The sequence below is a fragment of the Heterodontus francisci genome, chromosome 20, assembly GCF_036365525.1.
Source record: "Heterodontus francisci isolate sHetFra1 chromosome 20, sHetFra1.hap1, whole genome shotgun sequence".
Lineage (NCBI taxonomy): Eukaryota > Metazoa > Chordata > Chondrichthyes > Heterodontiformes > Heterodontidae > Heterodontus > Heterodontus francisci.
This window is the reverse complement of record NC_090390.1, coordinates 83,137,647-83,161,455: the sequence shown is the minus strand read 5'-3', so window position 1 is coordinate 83,161,455 and position 23,809 is coordinate 83,137,647. Positions and strand designations below refer to the sequence as shown.

The 23,809-nt window shown below is 43.9% G+C and overlaps 1 protein-coding gene across 2 annotated transcripts in view; it reads right to left on the bottom strand.

Annotated features, from left to right (window-relative positions):
• mms19 (MMS19 homolog, cytosolic iron-sulfur assembly component) overlaps positions 1–23,809 on the bottom strand; it is a 104,356-nt gene that overhangs the window by 70,886 nt on the left and 9,661 nt on the right. The window contains exons 1-7 of one of the 2 annotated variants that reach the window (XM_068053141.1): positions 19,631–19,956; positions 17,838–17,886; positions 13,863–13,963; positions 12,056–12,141; positions 8,790–8,864; positions 7,617–7,686; positions 1,501–1,629 (exon numbers count right to left, since the gene is read on the bottom strand). In XM_068053141.1, the coding sequence (XP_067909242.1) occupies positions 1,501–1,629; positions 7,617–7,686; positions 8,790–8,864; positions 12,056–12,141; positions 13,863–13,963; positions 17,838–17,886; positions 19,631–19,643 (523 nt within the window). In that variant the 5' untranslated portion in view covers positions 19,644–19,956. Of the gene's footprint in view, positions 1–1,500; positions 1,630–7,616; positions 7,687–8,789; positions 8,865–12,055; positions 12,142–13,862; positions 13,964–17,837; positions 17,887–19,630; positions 19,957–23,809 lie in introns of those variants that run through there. The other variant, XM_068053140.1, reaches the window with a different exon arrangement.

Below are 23,809 nucleotides of genomic sequence, written 5' to 3'. Positions count from 1 at the left end.
TCAGGGAGTCGAGGGTTAGGCAGAGCAGGCCCGAAAGAGGAGTTGAGGACTGGGACAGATCAGCCATGATCTTATTGAATGGCGGGCAGGCTTGAGGGGCCAAATGGCCTACTCCTGCACGTTCTTATGTTCTTAAGACAAACTAAAATGGATAGCGTCCAAATCAAATGAACTTTGTTAAATCTTAACTCCATCGAGTATAAACCAAGCAGGTTGTATATGTTCTAATTTCCACTCTCCTCCACTGTTAAGGGTGCACATGGGACCACACCAACAGCCTTGGTTCAGTGGATAGCACTCTTGACACCGGGTTAGTAGTTCTGGGTTTAAGCTCCACTCTAGACACTTGAGCGCATAATCATGACTAACGCTCCAGTGTAGTAACAAAAGTACTGTTGGAGGTGACATCTTTCAGAAAAGACCAAAGCGCCATCTTGCCTCACAGGTGGGTATCAATGATCCCAAGGCACGACTCAAAGAAGAGCAAGGGAGTTCACTCGGTGTGCTCAAATATTTATCCATGAACCAACATTAGAGACAGATTTTCTGATCATCACCATCACTCTTGTGGGACTTGGCTGCCACATTTCCTACATGACAACTGCAATTATACTTCAAAAGTACTTAATTGGCTGTGAAATGCTTTGGGACGTCCCAAGTGAAAGGTGTTAAATAAATGCCCGCTCTTTCTTCTTTTGTTTAACCCACGTGCCTATTCCTCCTACGTAAGCCTTGATGGTGAATGTCAGCAGGATGTGTGATGTTTCCCGTGCTTGAACAGAGCCTGATCTCGTTTTCATGTCATGTCTACATAAGCACAATTTAAAGGGAGCGTTACTGCATAACAATTAGGAGCAGGAACTCTGGTTCAATTTTTCCCAGGATCAGGGACATCAAGGACAATTGCAACACCCTCCCCAGATCGGGGTGGATCCTGCAAACTCTTATCTGCACAGTTCAGTCCTATACTGGGAAGCATGCTTACAAATTCAGGTATCAAGAGAGAGTCAGAGGTTAATGGCACTCTAACAGTCTGGAGTGGTGGTGGTGTGGAAGAGGGAGGTAGAACTGCCTGTCTCATAGCTTCACAGAAAATCAATCCAAACTCCCACACAGCACCTCCAATGGTCTGTCGGAAACTGAACTGACTCAAACACTAAAAATAAATGAATGTGCTGACATGGGTGCCAGCAGGTTTCTAACGAAGTAGAATGGTGTGTGTGCGAAGTTTTAATACCACATCCAATTAAGCAGTGAAAACAGAATCAACATTACTGCCCTGTTTACTGCCATTATCTCGAGTTGTGCCTGAACAGAGGACATTTTCGAGAAGGGTGAAGTTCTGGTGGTGTTAGCAGTGATATAGATCTCAGGTGATTTAATTATGAGCATCAAACATGGATTCATTAATATAGGTTTAAGTGCAATTTGACTGATAGTTTTTTTCCCCTAGCTGTGTCTTGTGACATTGATTGCTGATTCATGTAGGAAAATACATACCTAGATCATAATTGTTGATTATGATGTCCCTCGAGATCTGAAAGGCCATTAATAAATTCCTCGGGTCCTTCTCTCCATCCATTGCTTGAATAAAACCAAACGTGAAGTCTGCTGCTAAACCTTTCAGCTCTAAGCACAGAAGGACAAATACAACTTTATATTGTGCTAAAATCCACAAGAAATGTAGTTTACAGCTCACTATCTCACTCAGAGGACACAATAGGTGGATATAGGAAAAGAAAATGTCATCATTGGTTCAGTGGGGAGTACTCTTCCAAGGTAAAAGCAGAACATTGATTGGATAGTATATAGGGAGTGTTCCTCTTTATTTATCGCATCACTAAAACAGATTATCTGGTCATTACCACATTGCTATTTGTCGGAGCATGCTATGTGCAAATTGCGTTTCCTCACATTATAACAGTTTTTCATCTGTGCAAAGCACTTTGGGGTGTCCTGTGGCTGTGTAAGACTTTTTTTAAATTTAAACAGTCAAGTACACTTGTATGGGTCTGGAGTCATAAATAGACTAGACTGGCCCTTCCCTCAAAGACATAAGTGAACAGTTAACAGCATTGCAACACAGACCAGGCCATTTCTCAGTCTGTGCTTAGTTTGCTGATCTCAACAGACAGAAATTAGGGCAATACTATTGGACTCACTGCCAGGGATTCCACTCCAAATAGCCATCTAGTGGTCCCTGCTACAAAGATTATGCTTCTACATCATAAGAGGACACGATCAGCCTTGGCTGTGATATTCCTCACAGTGGAATAGCCAACACCTACAGTCTAGCCTCGAGCATGATGGCTGGCCATTTGGGTGAGGTACAGTGAAGATAAGTACGAATGTTGGGTAGGGAAGGGAGGACATTAAAAGATAAATTTGGGAAAAAAAGTACCAGGAACTAAAGAGAAACTCCCAATACCTTTAGCAAGTTAGCCGCTGACTGCCAATCAGTAAATAAAATGTTAGATCTCCTATTTTTATTTATTTTTTTTTATAAAGGACCATAAATAAGTGCGAATACAATAGAGGTACAAATTAAGGGAGGGTGTGCAGATTTCCGGAGATACGTAAACAACAAGAAGTTGAGATTCAATTAGAGACCAAATCAACTTTTAAGAAAGGGTAGGTAGCTGGTTAAAGGATAGGGGAATATAGGGAAATGGGAACATGGCAAGCAGATGGGATTAAGATTCCTATTCGTGTAGAGGATAAACACCAACACAGACTGGTTGGGCCAAACTGTAAATTTCTATGTGAATGATGTTGTTTGACCCAGCTCAATGATGACAGTGCTAATGAATCCTAGGTAGCTAAGTCACAAAATGGCCCCGCTTCTGGTTTTGCAAGCAGGTGAGTGATTGAGGTATACGGCAGATAGCATGTAGCGCAAGAGAGGTAGAGCTGGAACATTACGTCAAGTTAAACTATGACCATAAGGTAAAGGAGCACAGGTTCCAACTCCTCATTTAAGACTGCCGACATGTCCTTCTTTCCATAAAGAGTGAACAAAGGGATAAAGGAATCGTTCTTTGATTGGCGAGATGTGACAAGTGATGTTTTCCAGGGATCTTATCTGGGGCCTCAGCTTTTTCCTGATTAGAGTTGTTTATTCAAGTTTGCAGCTAACACTTCAGGATGCACAATAAATTGTGTGCATGAACAAAAGAACAAAGAACAAAGAACAGTACAGCACAGGAACAGGCCATTCGGCCCTCCAAGCCTGCGCCGATCTTGATGCCTGCCGAAACTAACACCTTCTGCACTTCCAGGGCCCATATCCCTCTATTCCCATCCTACTGATGTATTTGTCAAGAAGTCTCTTAAACGTCGCTATCGTACCTGCTTCCACCACCTCCCCCGGCAGCAAGTTCCAGGCACTCACCACCCTCTGTGTAAAAAACTTGCCTCGCACATCCCCTCTAAACTTTGCCCCTCTCACCTTAAACCTATGTCCCCTAGTAACTGACTCTTCCATCCTGGGAAAAAGCTTCTGACTATCCACTCTGTCCATGCCGCTCATAACTTTGTAAACCTCTATCATGTCGCCCCTCCACCTCCGTCGTTCCAGTGAAAACAATCCGAGTTTTTCCAACCTCTCCTCATAGCTAATGCCCTCCAGACCAGGCAACATCCTGGTAAACCTCTTCTGTACCCTCTCCAAAGCCTCCACGTCCTTCTGGTAGTGTGGCGACCAGAATTGCATGCAATATTCTAAGTGTGGCCTAACTAAGGTTCTGTATAGCTGCAACATGACTTGCCAATTTTTATACTCTATGCCCCGACCAATGAAGGCAAGCATGCCGTATGCCTTCTTGACTACCTAATCCACCTGCGTTGCCACTTTCAGTGACCTGTGGACCTGTACGCCCAGATCTCTCTGCCTGTCAATACTCCTAAGGGTTCTGCCATTTACTGTATACCTCCCACCTGCATTAGACCTTCCAAAATGCATTACCTCACATTTGTCCGGATTAAACTCCATCTGCCATTTCTCCGCCCAAGTCTCCAACCGATCTATATCCTGCTGTATCCTCTGACAATCCTCATCGTTATCCACAACTCCACCAACCTTTGTGTCGTCCGCAAACTTACTAATCAGACCAGCTACATTTTCCTCCAAATCATTTATATATACTACAAACAGCAAAGGTCCCAGCACTGATCCCTGCGGAACACCATTAGTCACATCCCTCCATTCAGAAAAACACCCATCCACTGTTACCCTGTCTTCTGTGACTGAGCCAGTTCTGTATCCATCTTGCCAGCTCACCTCTGATCCCGTGTGACTTCACCTTTTGCACCAGTCTGCCATGCGGGACCTTGTCAAAGGCTTTACTAAAGTCCATATAGACAACATCCACCGCCCTTCCCTCATCAATCATCTTTGTCACTTCCTCAAAAAAATCAATCAAATTAGTAAGACATGACCTCCCCTTCACAAAACCATGCTGCCTCTCGCTAATAAGTTCGTTTGTTTCCAAATGGGAGTAAATCCTGTCCCGAATAACCCTCTCTAATAGTTTCCCTACCACTGACGTAAGGCTCACCAGCCTATAATTTCCTGGATTATCCTTACCACCCTTCTTAAACAAAGGCACAACATTGGCTATTCTCCAGTCCTCTGGGACCTCACCTGTAGCCAATGAAGATTCAAAGATTTCGGTCAAGGCCCCAGCAATTTCTTCCCTTGCCTCCCTCAGTATTATAGGGTAGATCCCATCAGGCCCTGGGGACTCATCTACCTTAATGCTTTGCAAGACACCCAACACCTCCTCCTTTTTGATAATGAGATGACTCAGACTATCTGCACTCCCTTCCCCAGGCTCATCATCCACCAAGTCCTTCTCCTTGGTGAATACTGATGCAAAGTACTCATTTAGCACCTCGCCCATTTCCTCTGGCTCCACGCATAGATCCCCATCTCTGTCCTTGAGTGGGCCAACCCTTTCCCTGGTTACCCTCTTGCTCTTTATATATGTATAAAAAGCCTTGGGATTTTCCTTCATCCTGTTTGCCAATGACTTTTCATGACCCCTTTTAGCCCTCCTAACTCCTTGCTTAAGTTCCTTCCCACTGTCTTTATATTGCTCAAGTGCTTCATCTGTTCCTAGCCTTCCAGCCCTTACAAATGCTTCCTTTTTCTTTTTGACTAGGCTCACAATATCCCGTGTTATCCAAGCTTCCCGAAACTTGCCAAACTTGTCTTTCTTCCTCACAGGAACATGCTGGTCCTGGATTCTAATCAGCTGACGTTTGATAGACTCGCACATGTCAGATGTTGATTTGCCCTCAAACAGCATGGGAGGAGGAAGTTACAAAAGGGACAAAATAAGTGAGTGGGAAAAATTATGGTAGATGGAGTTCAATGTGGGGAAGTGTGATGGCATCCACTTTGTATCTGATAAAGACAAACTGGAATATTTTCTAAATGGCGTGAGACTAGGAGCTGTAAGGAGCAAAGGGATGCGATGTCCATCTACACAAATCACTAAAAACCTGAGCATGAGTATAAAAATGTTGACCTTCAATCGCAAGGAGATGAAGACATGCTTCAGCTGTAGAGAGTCTTGGTCGGACCCCATTCTGAAGTACTGCTTTCAGTTTTGGACAGCACACCTCAGCAAAGATATATTCGCCTTACAAGTGATGAAGTACAGACCCACCAGAGCTTGAAGCAAATTATATGGACAGATTGCATAAACTTGGCTTGTATTCCCTCGAGTTTAAATGGTTGAGGAATGATCTAATTAAGTTAATTAAAATGATTAATGGCTAAGTACAGGGAAACTATTTCCTGTGGTGGAGGAATCCAGAACAAGAGGGCAAAATCCTTGAATTACAACCTGGCCAATTGGGTGTGAAATCAGGAAGTAATTTTTCACATAAAAGGGTAGTGGAAGTCTGGAACCTGCTCCCCAAAAAACTGTGGATACTGAGGGGGGGGGGGGGGGAGGTGCGAGGAGGTGGTCAACTGACATTTTCAAGACGGAGATCGACAGATTTTTAATAGGCAAGGGTATCAAAGGTTATGGAGTAAAATGATGTTGAGATGCAGATCAGTTATGATCTAATTCATAGAATCATAGCAAGTTTAAGGCACAGAAAGAGGCCACTTGGCCGGCTGAAAAATGATCCACCCGCTCTAATCCCATCTTCCAACGTTTGGTCCGTAGCCCTGCGGATTATGGCACTCAAGGTGAATGAGTTGAGGGTCTCTGCCTCAACTACCCTTTCAGGCAGTGAGTTCCAGACACCCACCACCCTCTGGGTGAAAAAAAGTTTCCCTCATCTCTCCTCTAACTTTTCTACCAATCACTTTAAATCAATGCCCCCTAATCACTGACCTCTCTGCTAAGGTGAATAGACCCTTCACCTCCAATCTATACAGGCCCCTCACAATTTTGCATATTTCAATCAGATCTTCCCTCAGCCTTCTCTGTTCCAAGGAGAACAATCCCAGCCTATCCAATCTTTCCTCATAGCTGCATTTTTCCAGTCCTGGCAACATCCTCGTAAATTTCCTCTGTATCCTCTCTAGTGCAATTACATCCTTGTAATGAGGTGACCAGAACTGCACACAGTACTGAAGTTGTGGTTCAGCAATGATTTATACAGTTCCAGCAAAACCTCCCTGCTCTTATATTTTATACCTTGGCTAATAAAGGAAAGGATTCCATATGCCTTCTTAACCACCTTATCGACCTTCAGGGGTCTGTGGACATTCACTCCAAGGTCTCTCACTTTCTACACTTCCCAGTATTTTCTCATTAATCATGTATTCCTTTGCCTCAACCTCTCCAATTGCATCACCTCACACCTCTCCAGATTGAATTCCATTTGCCACTTTTCTGCCCATCTGACCAGACCATCAATATCTTCCTGCTGCCTACAGCTATCCTCCTCGCTATCTACCACACAGCCAATCTTCGTGTCGTCTGCAAACCTCTTGATCATGCTCCCTACATTTACGTCCAAATCATTTATACCACAAAAAGCAGGGGACCCAGTACTGAGCCCTGCAGAATGCCAATGGAAACAGCCCTCCAAATTGCCACTGAGCCAATTTTGTATCCACCTTTCTGCATTTCCCTGGATCCCATGGGAATTTATTTTTATTTTTTTTAACCAGGTTTCCATGTGGGACCTTATCAAAAGCCTTGCTAAAATCCATGTAGACTATATCAAATGCACTACCCTCATCGATCTTCCTTGTTACTTCTTCAAAAAATTCAATCAGGTTGGTCAGACAAGATCTTCCCTTAACAAATCCATGTTGACTATCGTCGATTAACCTGTGCCTTTCTAAGTGACAATTATTCTGAGAGACAGGATAAACTAGTGGCAGAACACACTTGAGGCGGTGAATGCCACCCCCACACCCGTCCCCCATGTGATGGATTTCCAACCAGACTGGTAGTGGCAAGTGGAATGCTTTATCAATTAGTTGGTTGCTCTGTATAGGGGTGGGGGAGGATGACAGTCGGATTTTCCTGGATGGACTTACTTGAATTCTTCCTTACCAATATCCAATTCATGATGGTGTTAAACAGAAACTCCCTTTAAAGTGGGAGTGATGTGCAATGGGAGTGAAAAATGACAAAATGTACCTTGCTCCCTGGTGTCCATGAAATTGGTGATGATGCTGTATACTGAATGCCTATCAGACTGCAACAGGGACTGAAGAAAAGAAAAAAGACACATTAAAACAAAACACACAAAATACCTCCAGCATGCACCCCACATGAGGCTCGGAGAGCACAGCAACCAATATTTATAAAGCACAGTTCTTTGGCATCCTTGTCTCGGGAGACAATGGGTAAGCGCCTGGAGGTAATCAGTGGTTTGTGGAGCAGTGCCTGGAGTGGCTGTAAAGGCCAATTCTAGAGTGACAGACTCTTCCACAGGTGCTGCAGATAAAATTGGTTGTCGGGGCTGTTACACAGTTGGCTCTCTCCTTGCGCTTCTGTCTTTTTTCCTGCCAACTGCTAAGTCTCTTCGACTCGCCACACTTTAGCCCCGCCTTTATGGTTGCCCGCCAGCTCTGGCGATCGCTGGCAACTGACTCCCACGACTTGTGACCAATGTCACAGGACTTCATGTCGCGTTTGCAGACATCTTTAAAGTGGAGACAACGACGGCCGGTGGGTCTGATACTAGTGACGAGCACATTTAACATACTAATATGTCCCATGGTACTTAACGAGCAATATCAATAAAAACATTTAGCATTTTTGACACAAAGCCATGGAAGAAATCAGGAAAGATGACCAAAAGCTTGATCAAAGAGGAAGGTTTTTAAGAGCATCTTAAAAAAACAGGTGGAGGTTTAGGGAGGGAATTCCAGAGCTTAGGGCCTCGACAGTTGAAAGCACTTCTGCCAATCGATAAGATCTCAAACCACCTTCCTCCCCCTTAACGGATAACAACTGGCACCAATGCCCAGAACAGTACATCACTTCCCACCACATTACAGACCTTAATGGTCCAGTAGCTGCACAACTTACATTACAAGACCATCCTTGGTTCTTCAACTATTAATGACCCTATGATTGGACAAAAACTACATGCTGCCAATCAGAAATAAAAACAGAAAATGAAAGACACGCAGAGCAGGTCAGTCAGCTTTTGAAAAGAGAACAGATTAACAGTTGGGATATTGCCTCTTCATCCCAGCAAGAGTTCTGTAGAAGTTTTTAAACCCAAAAAGTTAAACCAGGTTTTCTCTTTTCAGCAGTGCTCTGTGTTGCAGGACTCTCTGGCGTTTAGCTTCTGGCACCCACCTGCACATGTACCTCCTGGAACAATGCCTTCAGAACAGCTACAGCTAACCCTTCTGGCAGAACGGAGCTCATGCTCTAAGGACAAACGATAAAACAAAGCTGGTTAAGGCAGAAAGAGTGGATCAATGACAACCTTCAATACACACTGCTCATCCAACAGCAGGAAATATTAAATGAAGTTATGTTTAAAAAGTTATCAGGCTTCCACCAACAGAACTCTGATGAAAGATCATCAACCTAAATTGTCAATTATTTTTATCTCTCCACAGATGCTCCCTGACCTGTTTCCAGCATTTTCTGTTTTCAATTCAGACTTCTACATCTGCAGTACTTTGCTTTTACACCATGGTAACTCAATTTTTCTAATACCAATTTCTCCATTCTTTCTCCATATCCCTTAGTACTGTTACTTCCCAACAAATTCTCTCTTTGAAGCACTTCAAGTGACTCAACATTTATGGCCTTTTGGGACAGCATGCTCTCATAGTCCTGTATGTGAGGTATTTTCTCCTTGGGTTTGGCTTTAACTCAAAGAATTCTAAGCTTCAATCTTCTTGTTCTAGATTCCCCTACTAAATGCAACTAGGTGACCAGAACTGTACACAGCACCAATGCCTTGTACAGCAACAATACAGCCTTTTTAATTTGCATGCTCTCTCTGCTCATCCTGAATATTCTTGCTGTATCAAATGCAGCTAGAAGAACACAGGAACTTGCATTTGTTTGTTCCACCTTCATGCCCTCAGACGGTCCCAAAGCCAATGAATTACTTTGAAGTGTAGTCACTGTTGGTATGTATGAAAACTCTGAACATGGTGCTGACAGTTTAATTCACAGATCCCTTGTCTGATCTGCAAGCTGCACCTTCTTTGGCCTCCTTGTCTCGAGAGACAATGGGTAAGTGCCTGGAGGTGGTCAGTGGTTTGTGAAGCAGTGCCTGGAGTAGCTATAAAGGCCAATTCTAGAGTGACAGACTCTTCCACAGGTGCTGCAGATAAAATTGGTTGTCGGGGCTGTTACACAGTTGGCTCTTCCCTTGCACTTCTGTCTTTTTTCCTGCCAACTGCTAAGTCTCTTCGACTCGCCACTCTTGAGCCCCGCCTTTATGGCTGTCTGCCCGCTCTGGTGATCACTGATGACTGACTCCCACGATTTGTGGTCAATGTCACAGGATTTCATGTCGCGTTTGCAGACGTCTTTAAAGCGGAGACATGGACGGCCGGTGGGTCTGATACCAGTGACGAGCTCGCTGTACAATGCGTCCTTGGGGATCCTGCCATCTTCCATGCGGCTCACATGGCCAAGCCATCTCAAGCGCTGCTGGCTCAGTAGGGTGTATATGCTGGGGATGTTGGCCACCTCGAGGACTTCTGCATTGGAGATACGGTCCTGCCACATGATGCCAAGGATTCTCCAGAGGCAGCGAAGATGGAATGAGTTGAGACGTCGCTCTTGGCTGACATACGTTGTCCAGGCCTCGTTGCCGTAGAGCAAGGTACTGAGGACACAGGCTTGATACACTCGGACTTTTGTGTTCCGTGTCAGTGCACCATTTTCCCACACTCTCTTGGCCAGTCTGGACATAGTGGTGGAAGCCTTTCTCATGCGCTTGTTGATTTCTGCATCGAGAGACAGGTTACTGGTGATAGTTGAGCCTAGGTAGGTGAACTCTTGAACCACTTCCAGAGCGTGGTCGCCAATATTGATGGATGGAGCATTTCTGATGTCCTGTCCCATGAAGTTTGTTTTCTTGAGGCTGATGGTTAGGCCAAATTCGTTGCAGGCAGCCTCAATCCTGTCGATGAGTCTCTGCAGACACTCTTCTGTGTGGGATGTTAATGCAGCATCGTCAGCAAAGAGGAGTTCCCTGATGAGGACTTTCCGTACTTTGATCTTCGCTCTAAGATGGGAATGATTGAACAACCTGCCATCTGATCTTGTGTGGAGGAAAATTCCTTCTTCTGAAGACTTGAACGCATGCGAGAGCAGCAGGGAGAAGATGATCCCAAACAGTGTAGGTGCGAGAACACAGCCCTGTTTCACGCCACTCAGGATAGGAAAGGGGTCTGATGAGGCGTCGCTATGCTGAATTGTGCCTTTCATATTGTCATGGAACGAGGTGATGATACTCCGTCGCTTTGGTACGCATCCGATCTTTGCTAGTAGCTTGAAGAGACCACGTCTGCTGACGAAGTCAGAGGCTTTGGTGAGATCTATGAAAGCAACGTAGAGGGGCATTTGTTGTTCGCGGCATTTCTCCTGTAGCTGGCAAAGGGAGAACAGCATGTCAATGGTGGATCTCTCTGCTAGAAAGCCACACTGTGCCTCAGGGTAGACACGCTCATCCAGCTTCTGGAACCTGTTTAAAACGACTCGAGCGAAGACTTTCCCCACTATGCTGAGCAGGGAGATTCCACGGTAGCTGTTGCAGTCACTGCGGTTACCCTTGTTCTTATAGAGGGTGATGATTTTGGCATCGCGCATGTCCTGTGGTACGGCTCCCTCATCCCAGCACAGGCAAAGCAGTTCATGGAGTGCTGAAAGTATAGCAGGCTTGGCACTCTAGATTATTTCAGGGGTAATGCAATCCTTCCCAGGGGATTTTCCACTGGCTGGAGAAACAATAGCATCACTGAGTTCCAATTTTGTTGGCTGTTCGTCCAGCTCATCCATGACTAGCAGAGACTGGGCTGCATTGAGGGCGGTCTCAGTCACAACATTTTCCCAGGAGTACAGTTCTAGGTAGTGCTCCACCCAGCGGTCCATTTGCTTGCGTTGGTCAGTGATAGTGTCCCCTGATTTAGACTTGAGGGGGGCGATCTTCCTGATGGTTGGCCCAAAAGCTCTCTTAATGCCATCATACATTCCTCTGATGTTTCCGATGTTGGAGGCCAGCTGAATACGACTGCATAGGTGCTGCCAGTAGTCATTTGCGCAGCGCCTGGCTGTTCTTTGTGCAGCGCTTCTGGCTACTTGAAGTGCTACGGAGGTTAACTCACTGTTCCATTTAACACATACTTTCCTCTCTTTGTTCTGTGATTAGCGTCAATCACACTCGTTGTGGCACTGGAAATGTCTCAATACTACAGCAAAAGCCGCTTTTCTCAGGTTGTAGCTGAGGCAAATTGTTAGAAGAGGAGAAGGAACTCTCAGCTGCTTCTAATTTGTGCTGCACCCTTGAAAAGTTTGATACTGGCACTTGGTTAAAAAAATTGCAAGTGACAATTTTCACCTTAACAAAATAAACAAACAGAAAACAGCCTTACCAAGGCTTTCAACCCTTGCAGTACATAAGGTGTGATGAGGTGATGATCCTTCAATCGCTCTACATAGAAGATAGTCAGTGACTCCACTGAAAGACATAAAATTAAATTTAAGGTTACAAATTTGTCTTTGAGGTATTGACCATGTTGACAGGATCCATCTCTGGCTGCCAAGGTGGTACAACTGAATGGTTTTCATTTCAGAGGGCACTGGAAGTCAATCAAGTAGCATGAGAACCAGTGCCACATATGGACTGGGTAGAGGCTGCACGTCATTACTGAACCAGTTTGGGTTTTTACAACAGTCTGACAGCTTTCACGGTCAGTTTATCTGAAAATTCATGCTTTAATTTCATAACTTAACATGGTGAGAACAGAACTTGCAACCTCCAAATTGCAAGTCCAGTTCCACAACTACTATACCACCATATCCTTCTAACTGCAATGGAATGATATGTAGCCACAAAGCCCTGTGACCAAAATACCCGATAATGACTTAGGAACCTGCTCAAATGACGGATAGTTATCAAAGCGAACTTCGAAACCTCAGGTGAAGTCATAACATAACTTAGAACATCCTTTATCCTCATCTACTTAAGCGTAATTACTGTCAGTTTGGTTCAGCAGAGAAAGTAGAGCGTGCAACCTCTCCAGGACCCGACTGCGTAATCTTACCTCAGAGTCCACTTTAGTGCTTAGGGAGTGATGGGGTTGGCAGGTGGGCGGGGGGAAGGGGGGCAGGGATCGTCTAATCCTTTGGATGATGCAAAGCATCACCGACGCAAAAGGGCTGCTCCCAGGCTGCATCTTCTCTAAAAGCATAAAACACAGCAACAAGCAGCTGAATACATCAAGGAGCAATGCTGTAGTGAGCATCTTCCCCTTGAAAAAACAATAATTGAATTATAGGAGAAGAAAAGTCCAGTTACTGGTTAACTCTGGATTAGTCCGATCTCAAATTATGAATCCAGTTAAAATAAGAGAAACCTTCTGAAATGCAGACACTTTCTGCCCACCGGTTATATAATTGTCCTATCAGTCTGCTCCAGAGCCTAGAAATAAATGTTCTCCACCAGAGCATGAAATTAGTTTGCCCTCAACTCACCCACAACAAAAAAAGTGAAGTGCATCCATCTTTTGCACATCGCTGCATGACATGGAATTATCACACTTACTTCTTGTGGCACTTATCTGTCACACGTTGCTGATGATACTCATTATAAAACAGCATAACCTCCAACTCAGTGTGAGCCGTGCCAGAGAAGATCACTTGGTGCTTATATTTTCCCCACACAGACATTTCTGGATACTCTGACCCCTTTAAGCTTAGCTCTTTGTTTGTTCTGCAAAGTCACAATGACAGATGGCCCTTTCACTACAGCTGAGAAACATACACCAAATGTTTCATTTCCAACTACGACAAGGATAATCCGTTCACTCCCATTATGTTTCTGAGTAATTTAACTCAGAAATAAGCATCTGGAGGAACAGAGTGCACACTGGAATCAGCATTCAGGAGGGAAAAGTCACTTTGCTCCAAACCCACCCACACCAAAAAAAACTCAATGATTTGGGTAAAGGCAGTGTCTCTTGCAGTAATGAGACATACTAATACACCCCTCCCCACAATGCCTATGGTAACTTCCCACACTACCCCTTCCCACGTGCAGGTAACTTCACATCGTGCACAGTAACTTCCCTTCACTACCCCGCCCATTTTAAAAGGTGACACTGATTGATTGCAAATCTACTTATTACATTTAAAAAGAATTAATTTAGCATCTTCTGGACCTGTGCACAAAACTCTTACCTTCTTTTTGTTTGAGAGAGGAATAAGACAGCAGCAGGACCTCAGAGAGAAGCTGTACCCCTCGGCCTCTTGTTCTTTGCTCAGAATTCGTTAAACACTTTCTGCAGAACAAAACATTAAAAAGTACAATTAGAATGGATCCAACTAATGTCCTTGTCCTTTCAGTTCACAACATATAATCACTGCTGGAATGTTAAGTAAGGGGATAAGTACAACTCCTAGCTGTATTCCAAGTGTCATGTATTTTCCTCCCATCCTCCTGAAGATGCTGACTCTTTCTAAAGTACGGTTCTACAGCCAGCAATAGTACCTCATCCAAGCTGTAATGTGAGCACAGACGGTGTCGGCACTACTGTACTATAAAGGGCACCATAGGTAAATCCACCCTAATTTCAACCAGAGTCGACATGCGTGCACTTTCCAACAATCACTGGATCCCAATCAGAAAGATGGATTCTGGCTGATTCCTCCCTACCCACGCCCCAACCCCACTTTCTAACTCAAGGGTGCTCAGATCAATTATAGCTTTATAAAGTACTGCTCCAGCCAGATATCGGTTAACTCAGCACACAGACACAGCACGAACCTTGGAAGCTTCTGGTTCACACAGCATAACACAACACAGTGTGGGAGTAAAAATAAGAAATGCTGGAAATACTCAGCAGGTCTGGCAGCATCTGTGGAGAGAAAAGCAGAGTTAACGTTTGGGGTCAGTGACCCTTCTTCGGAACTGTGGGAGTGGTGCCTTTACAACAACAATAACCTATATTTATATGGCACCTTTAATGTGATAAAGCGTCGCATGGTGCTTCACAGGAGCATGACAAAACAAAATTTGACACAAAGCCACATAAGGAGATATTAGGTCAGATGACCAAAAGCTTGGTCACAAGAGGTAAGTTTTAAGGAGTGTCTTAAAGGAGGAAAGTGAGGCGGAGAGATGTAGAGAGGGAATTCCAGAGCTTAGGGCCGAGACAGCTGAAGACATGGCCACCAATGGTGATGCTCAAGATGCCAAAATTAGATGAGCGCAGATAATGTTGGTGGGTTGTAGGGCTGGAGAGATTACAGAGATAGGGAGGTGGAGGCCATGGAGGTATTTGAAAACAAGGATGAGAATTTTAAAATCAAGACGTTGCTTGACTGGGAGCCAGTGTAAGTCAGCGAGTACAGGGGTGATAGGTGAACAGGACTTGGTGCAAATTAATACATGGGCAGCAGAAGTTTGGATGACCAAGTTTACAGAGGGTAGAATGAGAGATGCCATCCTGGAGTGCGTTGGAATAGTGAAGTCTAGAAGTAGCTGAGGCATGGATGAGGGTTCCAGCTGCAGATAAGCTGAGGTGAGGCGAAGCCAGGCGATGTCAGAGGTAGAAATAGGCGGTCTAAGCGATGGCATAAATATGTGGTTGGTAACTCATTTCAGGGTCAAATGTGACATGAAGATTGGGAACAGTCTGGTTTAGTTTTAGAACGTTGCCAGGGAGAGGGATGGAGGCGGTAACTGGGGAATAGAGTTTGCAGCAGGGACAGAAAACAATGGTTTGTCATCCCAATATATTATTGGAGGAAATTTCTGCTGATCCAATACTGGATGTTGGATAAGCAGTCTGATAATTTAGCAACAGTGCAAGAGTCGAGAGAGGTGACGCTGAGTCGAGTTGGGTGTCGTCAGTGCACGCGTGAGAACTAACACTGTGCTTTCGGATGATGTCACCGAGGGGCAGCATGCAGCTTAGAAATAGGACATCAGCAGAGCTCCAGCTCCACTATTTTTAGTTCATCATGCTCCCCAACTCTCTTTACCTCACTCCAGCACGGAGAAGTCCTGGTCAGGACAGTGTGCTGACATTTTGCAATGGTCCTAGTGAGGCAACAGCAGAAGGCGTACTAGGAACCATGGCTGAACATGTTCTGCTTCAGCACTGAGCCTAAAAAATATCACAGCAACGAAAAAGGCCTCCCCTGGCAAAAGCTCAACCACATTTACCAACTGAAAATTAATCTTCCCGCCCCGAGTTATCGAACTTTTTCTCCTTTCTCTATTCTAGGGATATTAAATGAATTGTGATTGTAAACTTGATAAGTTCTGATGAAAGGTCACAGGGAAGTGAAACGCTAACTTTGTTTTTCTCTCCACAGATGCTGCCTGACTTTGAGTATTTCCAGCACTTTTTGTTCTTGTTTCAGATTTCCTGCATCTGCGTATTTTCCTTTTGAAGATTGAGCAAGGCACCTATGAAGCATGGTACCTATGAAGTCTTGCCCAAACAAGGAATGCGCAGTTCGAAGGGAAGAAAGGAGGAGAAATTCATCTTTCAGTCATGATTAAAGGAAAATAATTCTTATTCGACACTAGAAACTAAATTACAGGAAGGATATATTAGCCTTCGAAGCAGTAAAAAAGACAATCACATTTATATACCTTTCAGGTGACCACAGGACATTTCAAAACGCCAGATAATCTGTTTATATAAAGTTGATTAAGGGATAAATATGGGCCAGGACACTGGGGATAATTCCCCTGCTCTTCTTCAAAATAGTGCCATGGTCGGGGCCCTGGTTTTAATGTCTTAACTGAAAGACGGGACTTGTAACAGTGCTGCACTGGAGTGTCAGCACTAATTTTTGTGCTCAAATCCTAGAGTGGAACTTGACCCCACAACCTTCTGACTCAGGGACGAGATTGTGACCAATTGAGCCATGGTTGAGTACAGTTCAGATTCATCAGCATGATACCAGAGACAAATTATGAGCACAGGCCCTCCTTAGTAGACTCGCCAACTTTAAGGGCATTTAAGTGGTCATTGGATAGACATATGGATGAAAATGGAATAGTGTAGGTCAGATGGTTTCACAGGTCGGCGCAACATCGAGGGCCGAAGGGCCTGTACTGCGCTGTAATGTTCTAATTCTAATTCCCCAAGTATAGGGGATTCAGGGGTGATGTGATCAAAATGTTTAAATGTTAAAGGGATTTGATTGGGAAGGTAACAGAAACTATTTTTTGTGGTAGGGGAAGTCATTTTTTTCACAAAAAGGGCAGTTGAAACCTGCAATTTTCTCCCCCAAAAAGCTGTGAATGCTGGAGGTCAATTTTCAAGATGGAGATCATCAGGTAAGAGCATCAAGGGATGTGGAAAAAAGATGGAACAATTGAGAGGTACAGTTCAGCCATCTGTAAGGTAATGTGGAGCTGAACAATCCTCTTTGTTCTGTATATGACGGAAGTTCAATACTCAACAAGTAGTAATGGCCAACGTTGACCCCAATTCAAAGAACATTGAGTTAACCAAATTCAACTCAGCAAACTGCTTTACTGTACATGAAAAATGTAAATGCCGTGTTCAGTATTGGAACAAGTAGATCAAAACACAACTCAAGTTTCAATAGACAGTATAAAGGTTTAACAGAAAAATGAACAGCCAATAAAGCTTAAAAGGTCCAACGTTACAAGTGATAAATGCCCTTGAGCTTTCTGAGGAGAACGTTTAAGCTTAAAGCATGGGGTCTTTCAAGAATAATTTCACAAAGCAAAAGGCTCCAGGTTTAATTCCTGGTTGTTGCTGTTAGCTGAACTCAGGATTTGGATTTACAATTATGAAATCAGTGTCCCTGGAATACAGAGAGGGGACATAAAATCAGCTCAGGTTCCTATTCAGCCACTATCCAGTGACTGCTGCGTTAAAAATAGAAGGGTAGTATTGAGTTCAGCGATGAATCACCCCACAGCCAGACAGCAGTCACTGTCTAGGCTGACAAAGACTGGTCACTTACATGCAGCATCTATTCTGCAGTACGCATGGAACTCAAACCACCAATGAGTCAGTGCTTTCAAGGGAAGAGGGGAGAGAGAAGGGAGAAGACATACTGTGACAACGTAAATAGGGGGTTAGTCAGTGGTTTTGAACACAGCTCTCCTGTTCCAAAACCCAAGCGACTATTTAAGAGACTGAAAAGGATGGTTTGCATTACCCCAATGCTTCCACAATTTCCAGTGCAGTGCACTTCCCATCGATGATACCTAAAAGAAAACAGAACACAGTTAATATTGCAAACAGTGTGCACCAGACTCCCAACTCCCGTACAACTTTCTTTTGGAGATGTGAATTCTATTGTTCTATCCTCTTACAGCATCACGAGAGGACAGTAATAAAGTGCAAAGAGTGCAGGTGATGTTCCCTCTGTGCTCATGCTAATCGGCCTGTACTTTTCAGATTCTGTCGGACCTGCTGTGTATTCCCAGCACTTTATAGTTTTTAATTTCAGAAGAGTGCAACTTGGAAGAGATGCCACAAAATGTAATTTACAGTCACCAAACGAATTTGCACTCAGACTGTTCTCTAATAGCACACCTTCTGCATTATCATTGACAGGTAGCCTTGGGTTGGAACATCACTGAGACAACCAGTAGTCAGACTACCAGCATTTTCTGAGCACTTCAAAACACTCGACACCGTATACAATTTAACAGAAGAACAGCAGAACAGTGCAGCTATAGCATATCGTGGCTGAAATCAGCAAGTTCAGCACTACTGAAACCTGTTGATATAGCAAATTCTTTTTTTTAACTGATTACATAACATTTAACTTTGAAGCTAGCCAACATAAAAAGCATGATCAAAAACTGTGTCAACAGGATGTTAAGTTTGTGTATGTGCACACTTCCGGTCCACAAGATTTGTAGAATACTAGTTGAGCTACTATGGAGTCTGACACACTGAGTCAAGACCAAATGTAATCTTCAGGTGAAGGAGAGTTAAAAGCTGGAAATAGGTGGGCTGAGCCAGACAAAATTTACTTCCTATTTTGAAGTTGTATATTCCAACCGCATACAGCCATGTAAACAAATCACACTGCAATTACACCCTCGCACCATTAACGGCACTGCAGCACTTCTGAGGAGAGTACAATTACAGCATGACATGTTGACATGGGCAGTCTCCATTCTAAATGTGAACACAGATAAATTTATAATGAGAAAAGGCAAAGAGGAAATGCAGACTCAAGATTGTCTTATGTACTGATATCATGTGCCACTTTAGCAGCACATACTGGCAATCTGAATATCTTAATCTTGAACTTTATTTTTTAAATTCATGCTTTGCTTTCTGATATTTGAAGTTGTGCATGATTAAGTATTATCAAGGTGCCTGTCAAGTATAAAGGAAAGCAAATTTTTTTTTTACATAATATTTGGGGCCAATCAGAAGCTCAACACGCAATGTGTCAGACTAAGCAAAGAAGGACTCCAGATTAGCTGCCAATTTCCATCGTCAGTCAGAGCTCCCCTTCCTTATTACTGTGACAAAGAGAATGAAGGTCACTGCTACAATGAATCCATCTGCTTGCTCTCCTGTGCTTAGACAGCATGCAATCCACAGCATATGCACAAAACATAGGGGAAGAAAAAAACTTCCATCATCAATTTGATATTTTCGACACCAGCTATGCTCGACTGAGTAAGCCTGCCACTTCAGTGCCAAATTTGGGCTAGGGATCACCCTGCTTTTTAAACATATTCCTCCTGTTGCAGAAACTACACTAAAGGCCAATTAAGAAACGGGAGTGGGGATGGGGAATGCTGCCCACTGAGAAACGGTTGAATCGCGTTTTACAGGTGGTAGAAAGGGGACTTTAATCTGATCAGCCTGGACTGGATTCAGAGCATGTATACCAATGTAACAATCAGCTACAATACCAGCTCACCCCAGACTCTTATTGCCAGAAAAGAAAGTGACATAAGAACAGTGACACAAACTACTTACTTCTTGTCTTCATTATGTCAGACAATGCCAGCCTTGGCTCAGTGTTAGCACACTCACATGCGAGATAGAAAGGGAGGATTCAAGCCTCACTTCAGGAATTCAGCACATAATTTAGGCCGATACATTCACACAGCAATGAGGGAGTAGTGCTACATCAGAGGTTGCTGCATTTCAGATGAGATGTTAAACTAAAACGATTCAGGTGGTTAGGATTCATCCCATGATACTATTTGATGAACAGCAGAGAGTTCTCCTGGACCCCTGGCCATCAACCAGCACTGGCTGGGCAGTCATCTCAGTGCAGTTTATGGGATGCTGCTGCATTTGCCTACAAAGCTACAGGGACTAGAATTTACAAGTGACTCGTTGGCTGTGAAGGGATGCAAGACATCTTGAGGTTGTGAAAGGCACTATATTACATGCAAGTTTGTTCTCTCTCTTATTTCTGGTCTGTATTCAGGAAGGAAGTCGGTTTGTGGTTAAAAGCTTCATATTTCAGCAAGATATTCTGTATAAATATCTTGCATCAAAGAAGTGAAACGAATCAAGGCCAAGACATTATTCATGCTTGGAATCCAAAACATAGAATAATTGCTCGCTGTTTTTTTGCACAAAAAAACATAATGTTGCAGGTGCATCTCACCAATTCATTAAACCTCTCACTTACATGCTATGATCATGTAACGACTGGCTCCTCCATAGCTTTGTTTTATACTGCATTCTATACAAGCTGCCTTTAGAATTTAATGCTGTGGACTGTTATGCAACAAGTGTGGAGTGTGTATGTTAATCACTGTTTGGAAGGTTAAAAAAAAAATTATTTTGATTTCAAAACACTGGGTTCAAAATCCACATCCTTGTTTCCAAATCCCTCCTTCAGCTCACACCCCCAACCTCTGCACCCTCCACTAGGCCTACAACCCAGCCTGTGCTCATCAGTCCTCTACTTGTGGCTTCCCACGTCTATGCAAGTTGGTTCTGTGCTCCTGTGCACGTTCCCACCACCATCAGATGAGAGCATTCACTCTGGAACTCCCTCCCTCCTGGCCAATATTTATCCATCAATCAAATACACAAAAAGATAATATGATCGTTATGTTGCTGCTTGTGGGAGCTTGCTGCTTGTGGGAGCTTGCTGCGCGCAAATTGGCTGCCACATTTCCTACATTACAAGAGTGACTACACTTCAAAAAGTACTTGATCGGCTGTAAAGCGCTTCGGGACGTGCAGAGGTCAAGACAGAGGCTACATGAATGCAAGTTCTTTCTTCTTTAAATTGCTCTATCTTTAAACCTAATCCACATCATTAGCAATACGAAGCAGGAGTGCCTCCATTGCTTGGTTTCACTGATGCCAGCTGTAGTGCCCCTATTCTGAAGTTGCTCACAGCTGTTTGCACTTAACTCTTTATGCTAACGTCCTGTTGCTTGCAAAACGCAAGCAACCAGCAGCAACATTCAAACAGGCAAATTCAGAGTTCCTTTTTAAACTGGGTGCATGAGTGCAGTGAGTTTGTTTTGATATTGCTCGTGGCACTAGCAGGGCACTAACTACAATATAATAGCAGCTTGTGAGTGGGTATTCACGTAAAGAAAGACATGCATTTCTACAGCTCTATTCACAGCCTGTGTCCCCAAGCACTTTACAACCAAGGAAATACTTTTGAAGTGTAGTTACATAGAAAATAGGAGCGGGAGTAGGCCATTCGGCCCTTCGAGTCTGCTCCGCCATTCATTATGATCATGGCTGATCATCCAACTCAGTAACCGGTTCCCGCTTTCGCCCCATATCCTTTGATCCCTTTCGCCCCAACAGCTATATCTAACTCATTCTTGAAAACATACAATGTTTTGGCCTCAACTGCTTTCTGTGGTATCGAATTCCACAGGTTCACCACTCTTTGGGTGAAGAAATTTCTCCTCATCTCAGTCCTGAATGGTTTGCCCCGTATCCTTAGACGATGACACCTGGTTCTGGACTCCCCCACCATTTCGAACATCCTTCCTGCATCTACCCTGTCAAGTCCTGTTAGAATTTTATAGGTTTCTATGAGATCCCACCCCCCCCTTCACTCTTCTGAACTCCAGCAAATATAATCCTAACCGACTCAATCTCCCCTCATACATCAGTCCTGCCATCCCAGGAATCAGTCTAGTAAACCTTCGCTACACTCCCTCTATAGCAAGAACATCCTCCCTCAGATAAGGAGACCAAAACTACACACAATATTCCAGGTGTGGCCTCACCAAGGTCCTGTATAATTGCAGCAAAACATCCCTGCTCCTGTACTTGAATCCTCTCGCTATGAAGGCCAACATACCATTTGTCTTTTTTACCGCCTGTTGCACCTGCATGCTTACCTTCAGCGACTGGTGTACGAGAACACCCAGGTCTCGTTGCATATTCCCCTCTCTCAGTTTATAGCCGTTCAGATAATAATCTACCTTCCTATTTTTGCTACCAAAGTGGATAACCTCACATTTATCCACATTATACTGCATCTGCCATGCATTTGCCCACTCACTCAACTTGTCCAAATCACCCTGAAGCCTCTCTGCATCCTCCTCACAACTCACCCTCCCACCCAGTTTTGTGTCATCTGCAAATTTGGAGATATTACATTTAGTTCCCTTATCTAAATCATTAATATATATTGTGAATAGCTGGTGTCCTAGCACAGATCCCTGCAGTACCCCACTAGTCACTGCCTGCCATTTGGTAAGACCCATTTATCCCTACTTTTTGTTTCCTGTCTGCCAACCAATTCTCTATCCATCGCAATACACCACCCCCAATCCCATGCGCTTTAATTTTACATGCTAATCTCTTATGTGGGACTTTGTCGAAAGCCTTCTGAAAGTACAAATAAACCACATCCACTGGCTCCCCCTCGTCAACTCTACGAGATACATCCTCGAAGAATTCTAGTAGATTTGTCAAGCATGATTTCCCTTTCGTAAATCCATGTTGACTCTGTCCGATTCTACCACTGTTCTCCAAGTGCTCTGCTATAAAATCTTTGATAATGGACTCTAGTTACTGTTGTAATGCAAGAAGCTTGGAAGGTAATTTACATGCAGCAAACTCCCACAAAAAGCAAAGTGATAATGACCCTATTTTATTTTTTTAAAAAGACTGGTTGAGGGATAGGTATTGGCCAGGAGACTGGAAGGTTTGCTTGCTCTCCTTTGAAATAGTGTTATGGGTTCATCCGAGAGGGGTGATGTGGCCATGGTTTAACGCCTAATCTGAAAGACAGCACTTCTGACAGTACAGCATTCTCTCGATGCTGCACTGGAGTGCCAACCTAGATTTTGTGCTCAAGCCTCACTGTGGTTCCACAGCCCATAACTAGTAATTCCAGAAAATAAGATAAAGGTGTTGAGTCATGGGTGGTTGCACAAGTAATATTTAAGATTAGGGATTAGCTCACCAAACTGCGTCTGCCCGCAATTCCCCCAGCCCCTTCAAAAGCAGAGAGACAAGCACACCAAAGGGCACTGTTATGCTTCAGCCTCCCCACTACTACCCATTCTGATTTGACACTGGGTGCTGGACTCTGTAGACCTGCTGGGATCTGCTGTGCAATAAGACAGCTGATTGTGGGACCAGCCCCACCATAGCCAGCTCACAGTGCAAGATGCTTGACCCAGTAGCAGATCTGTCCATCCACATTTTTATTGGACTAAATTACCACTGGCTCTCTGCAGGTGGCATCATGTATATTTAGGAGCGCAACTGATGGATAGAGAACGGATTGTCTAACTCTGTACTCACTGCAGTAAATGTAGCTTTATTTGAATTTTCTTAAGAAATGGAGCTGCCTTTGTTTATAGGGGAAAAAATAACCCGTTATTTTCTCTCCCTAGAGGGTTATAGATATGAAAACGTTTACCAAGTCTGCTGCTGTCTGTGAGGAAACGTCCGAATGCAGATAAGCAGGAACTGATATCTACTGAATTCAAACCTTTTTGAACAAAACAGGCTTACGATTGTTTTTTTGTAATTTTAGAAACAGAGGGTACACACTGCAATAAAGACTGAACTCAACTCTCATCTGCGGTGTATGTCAAAAGATCCCAAGGCACTACTCAGAAGCAGGGATTTCTCCCACTGCAGTAGCCAACCAAAAACCCTCCCTCAACTGATCTCAACTGTAAAGGTGCAGCAATTAGCCTC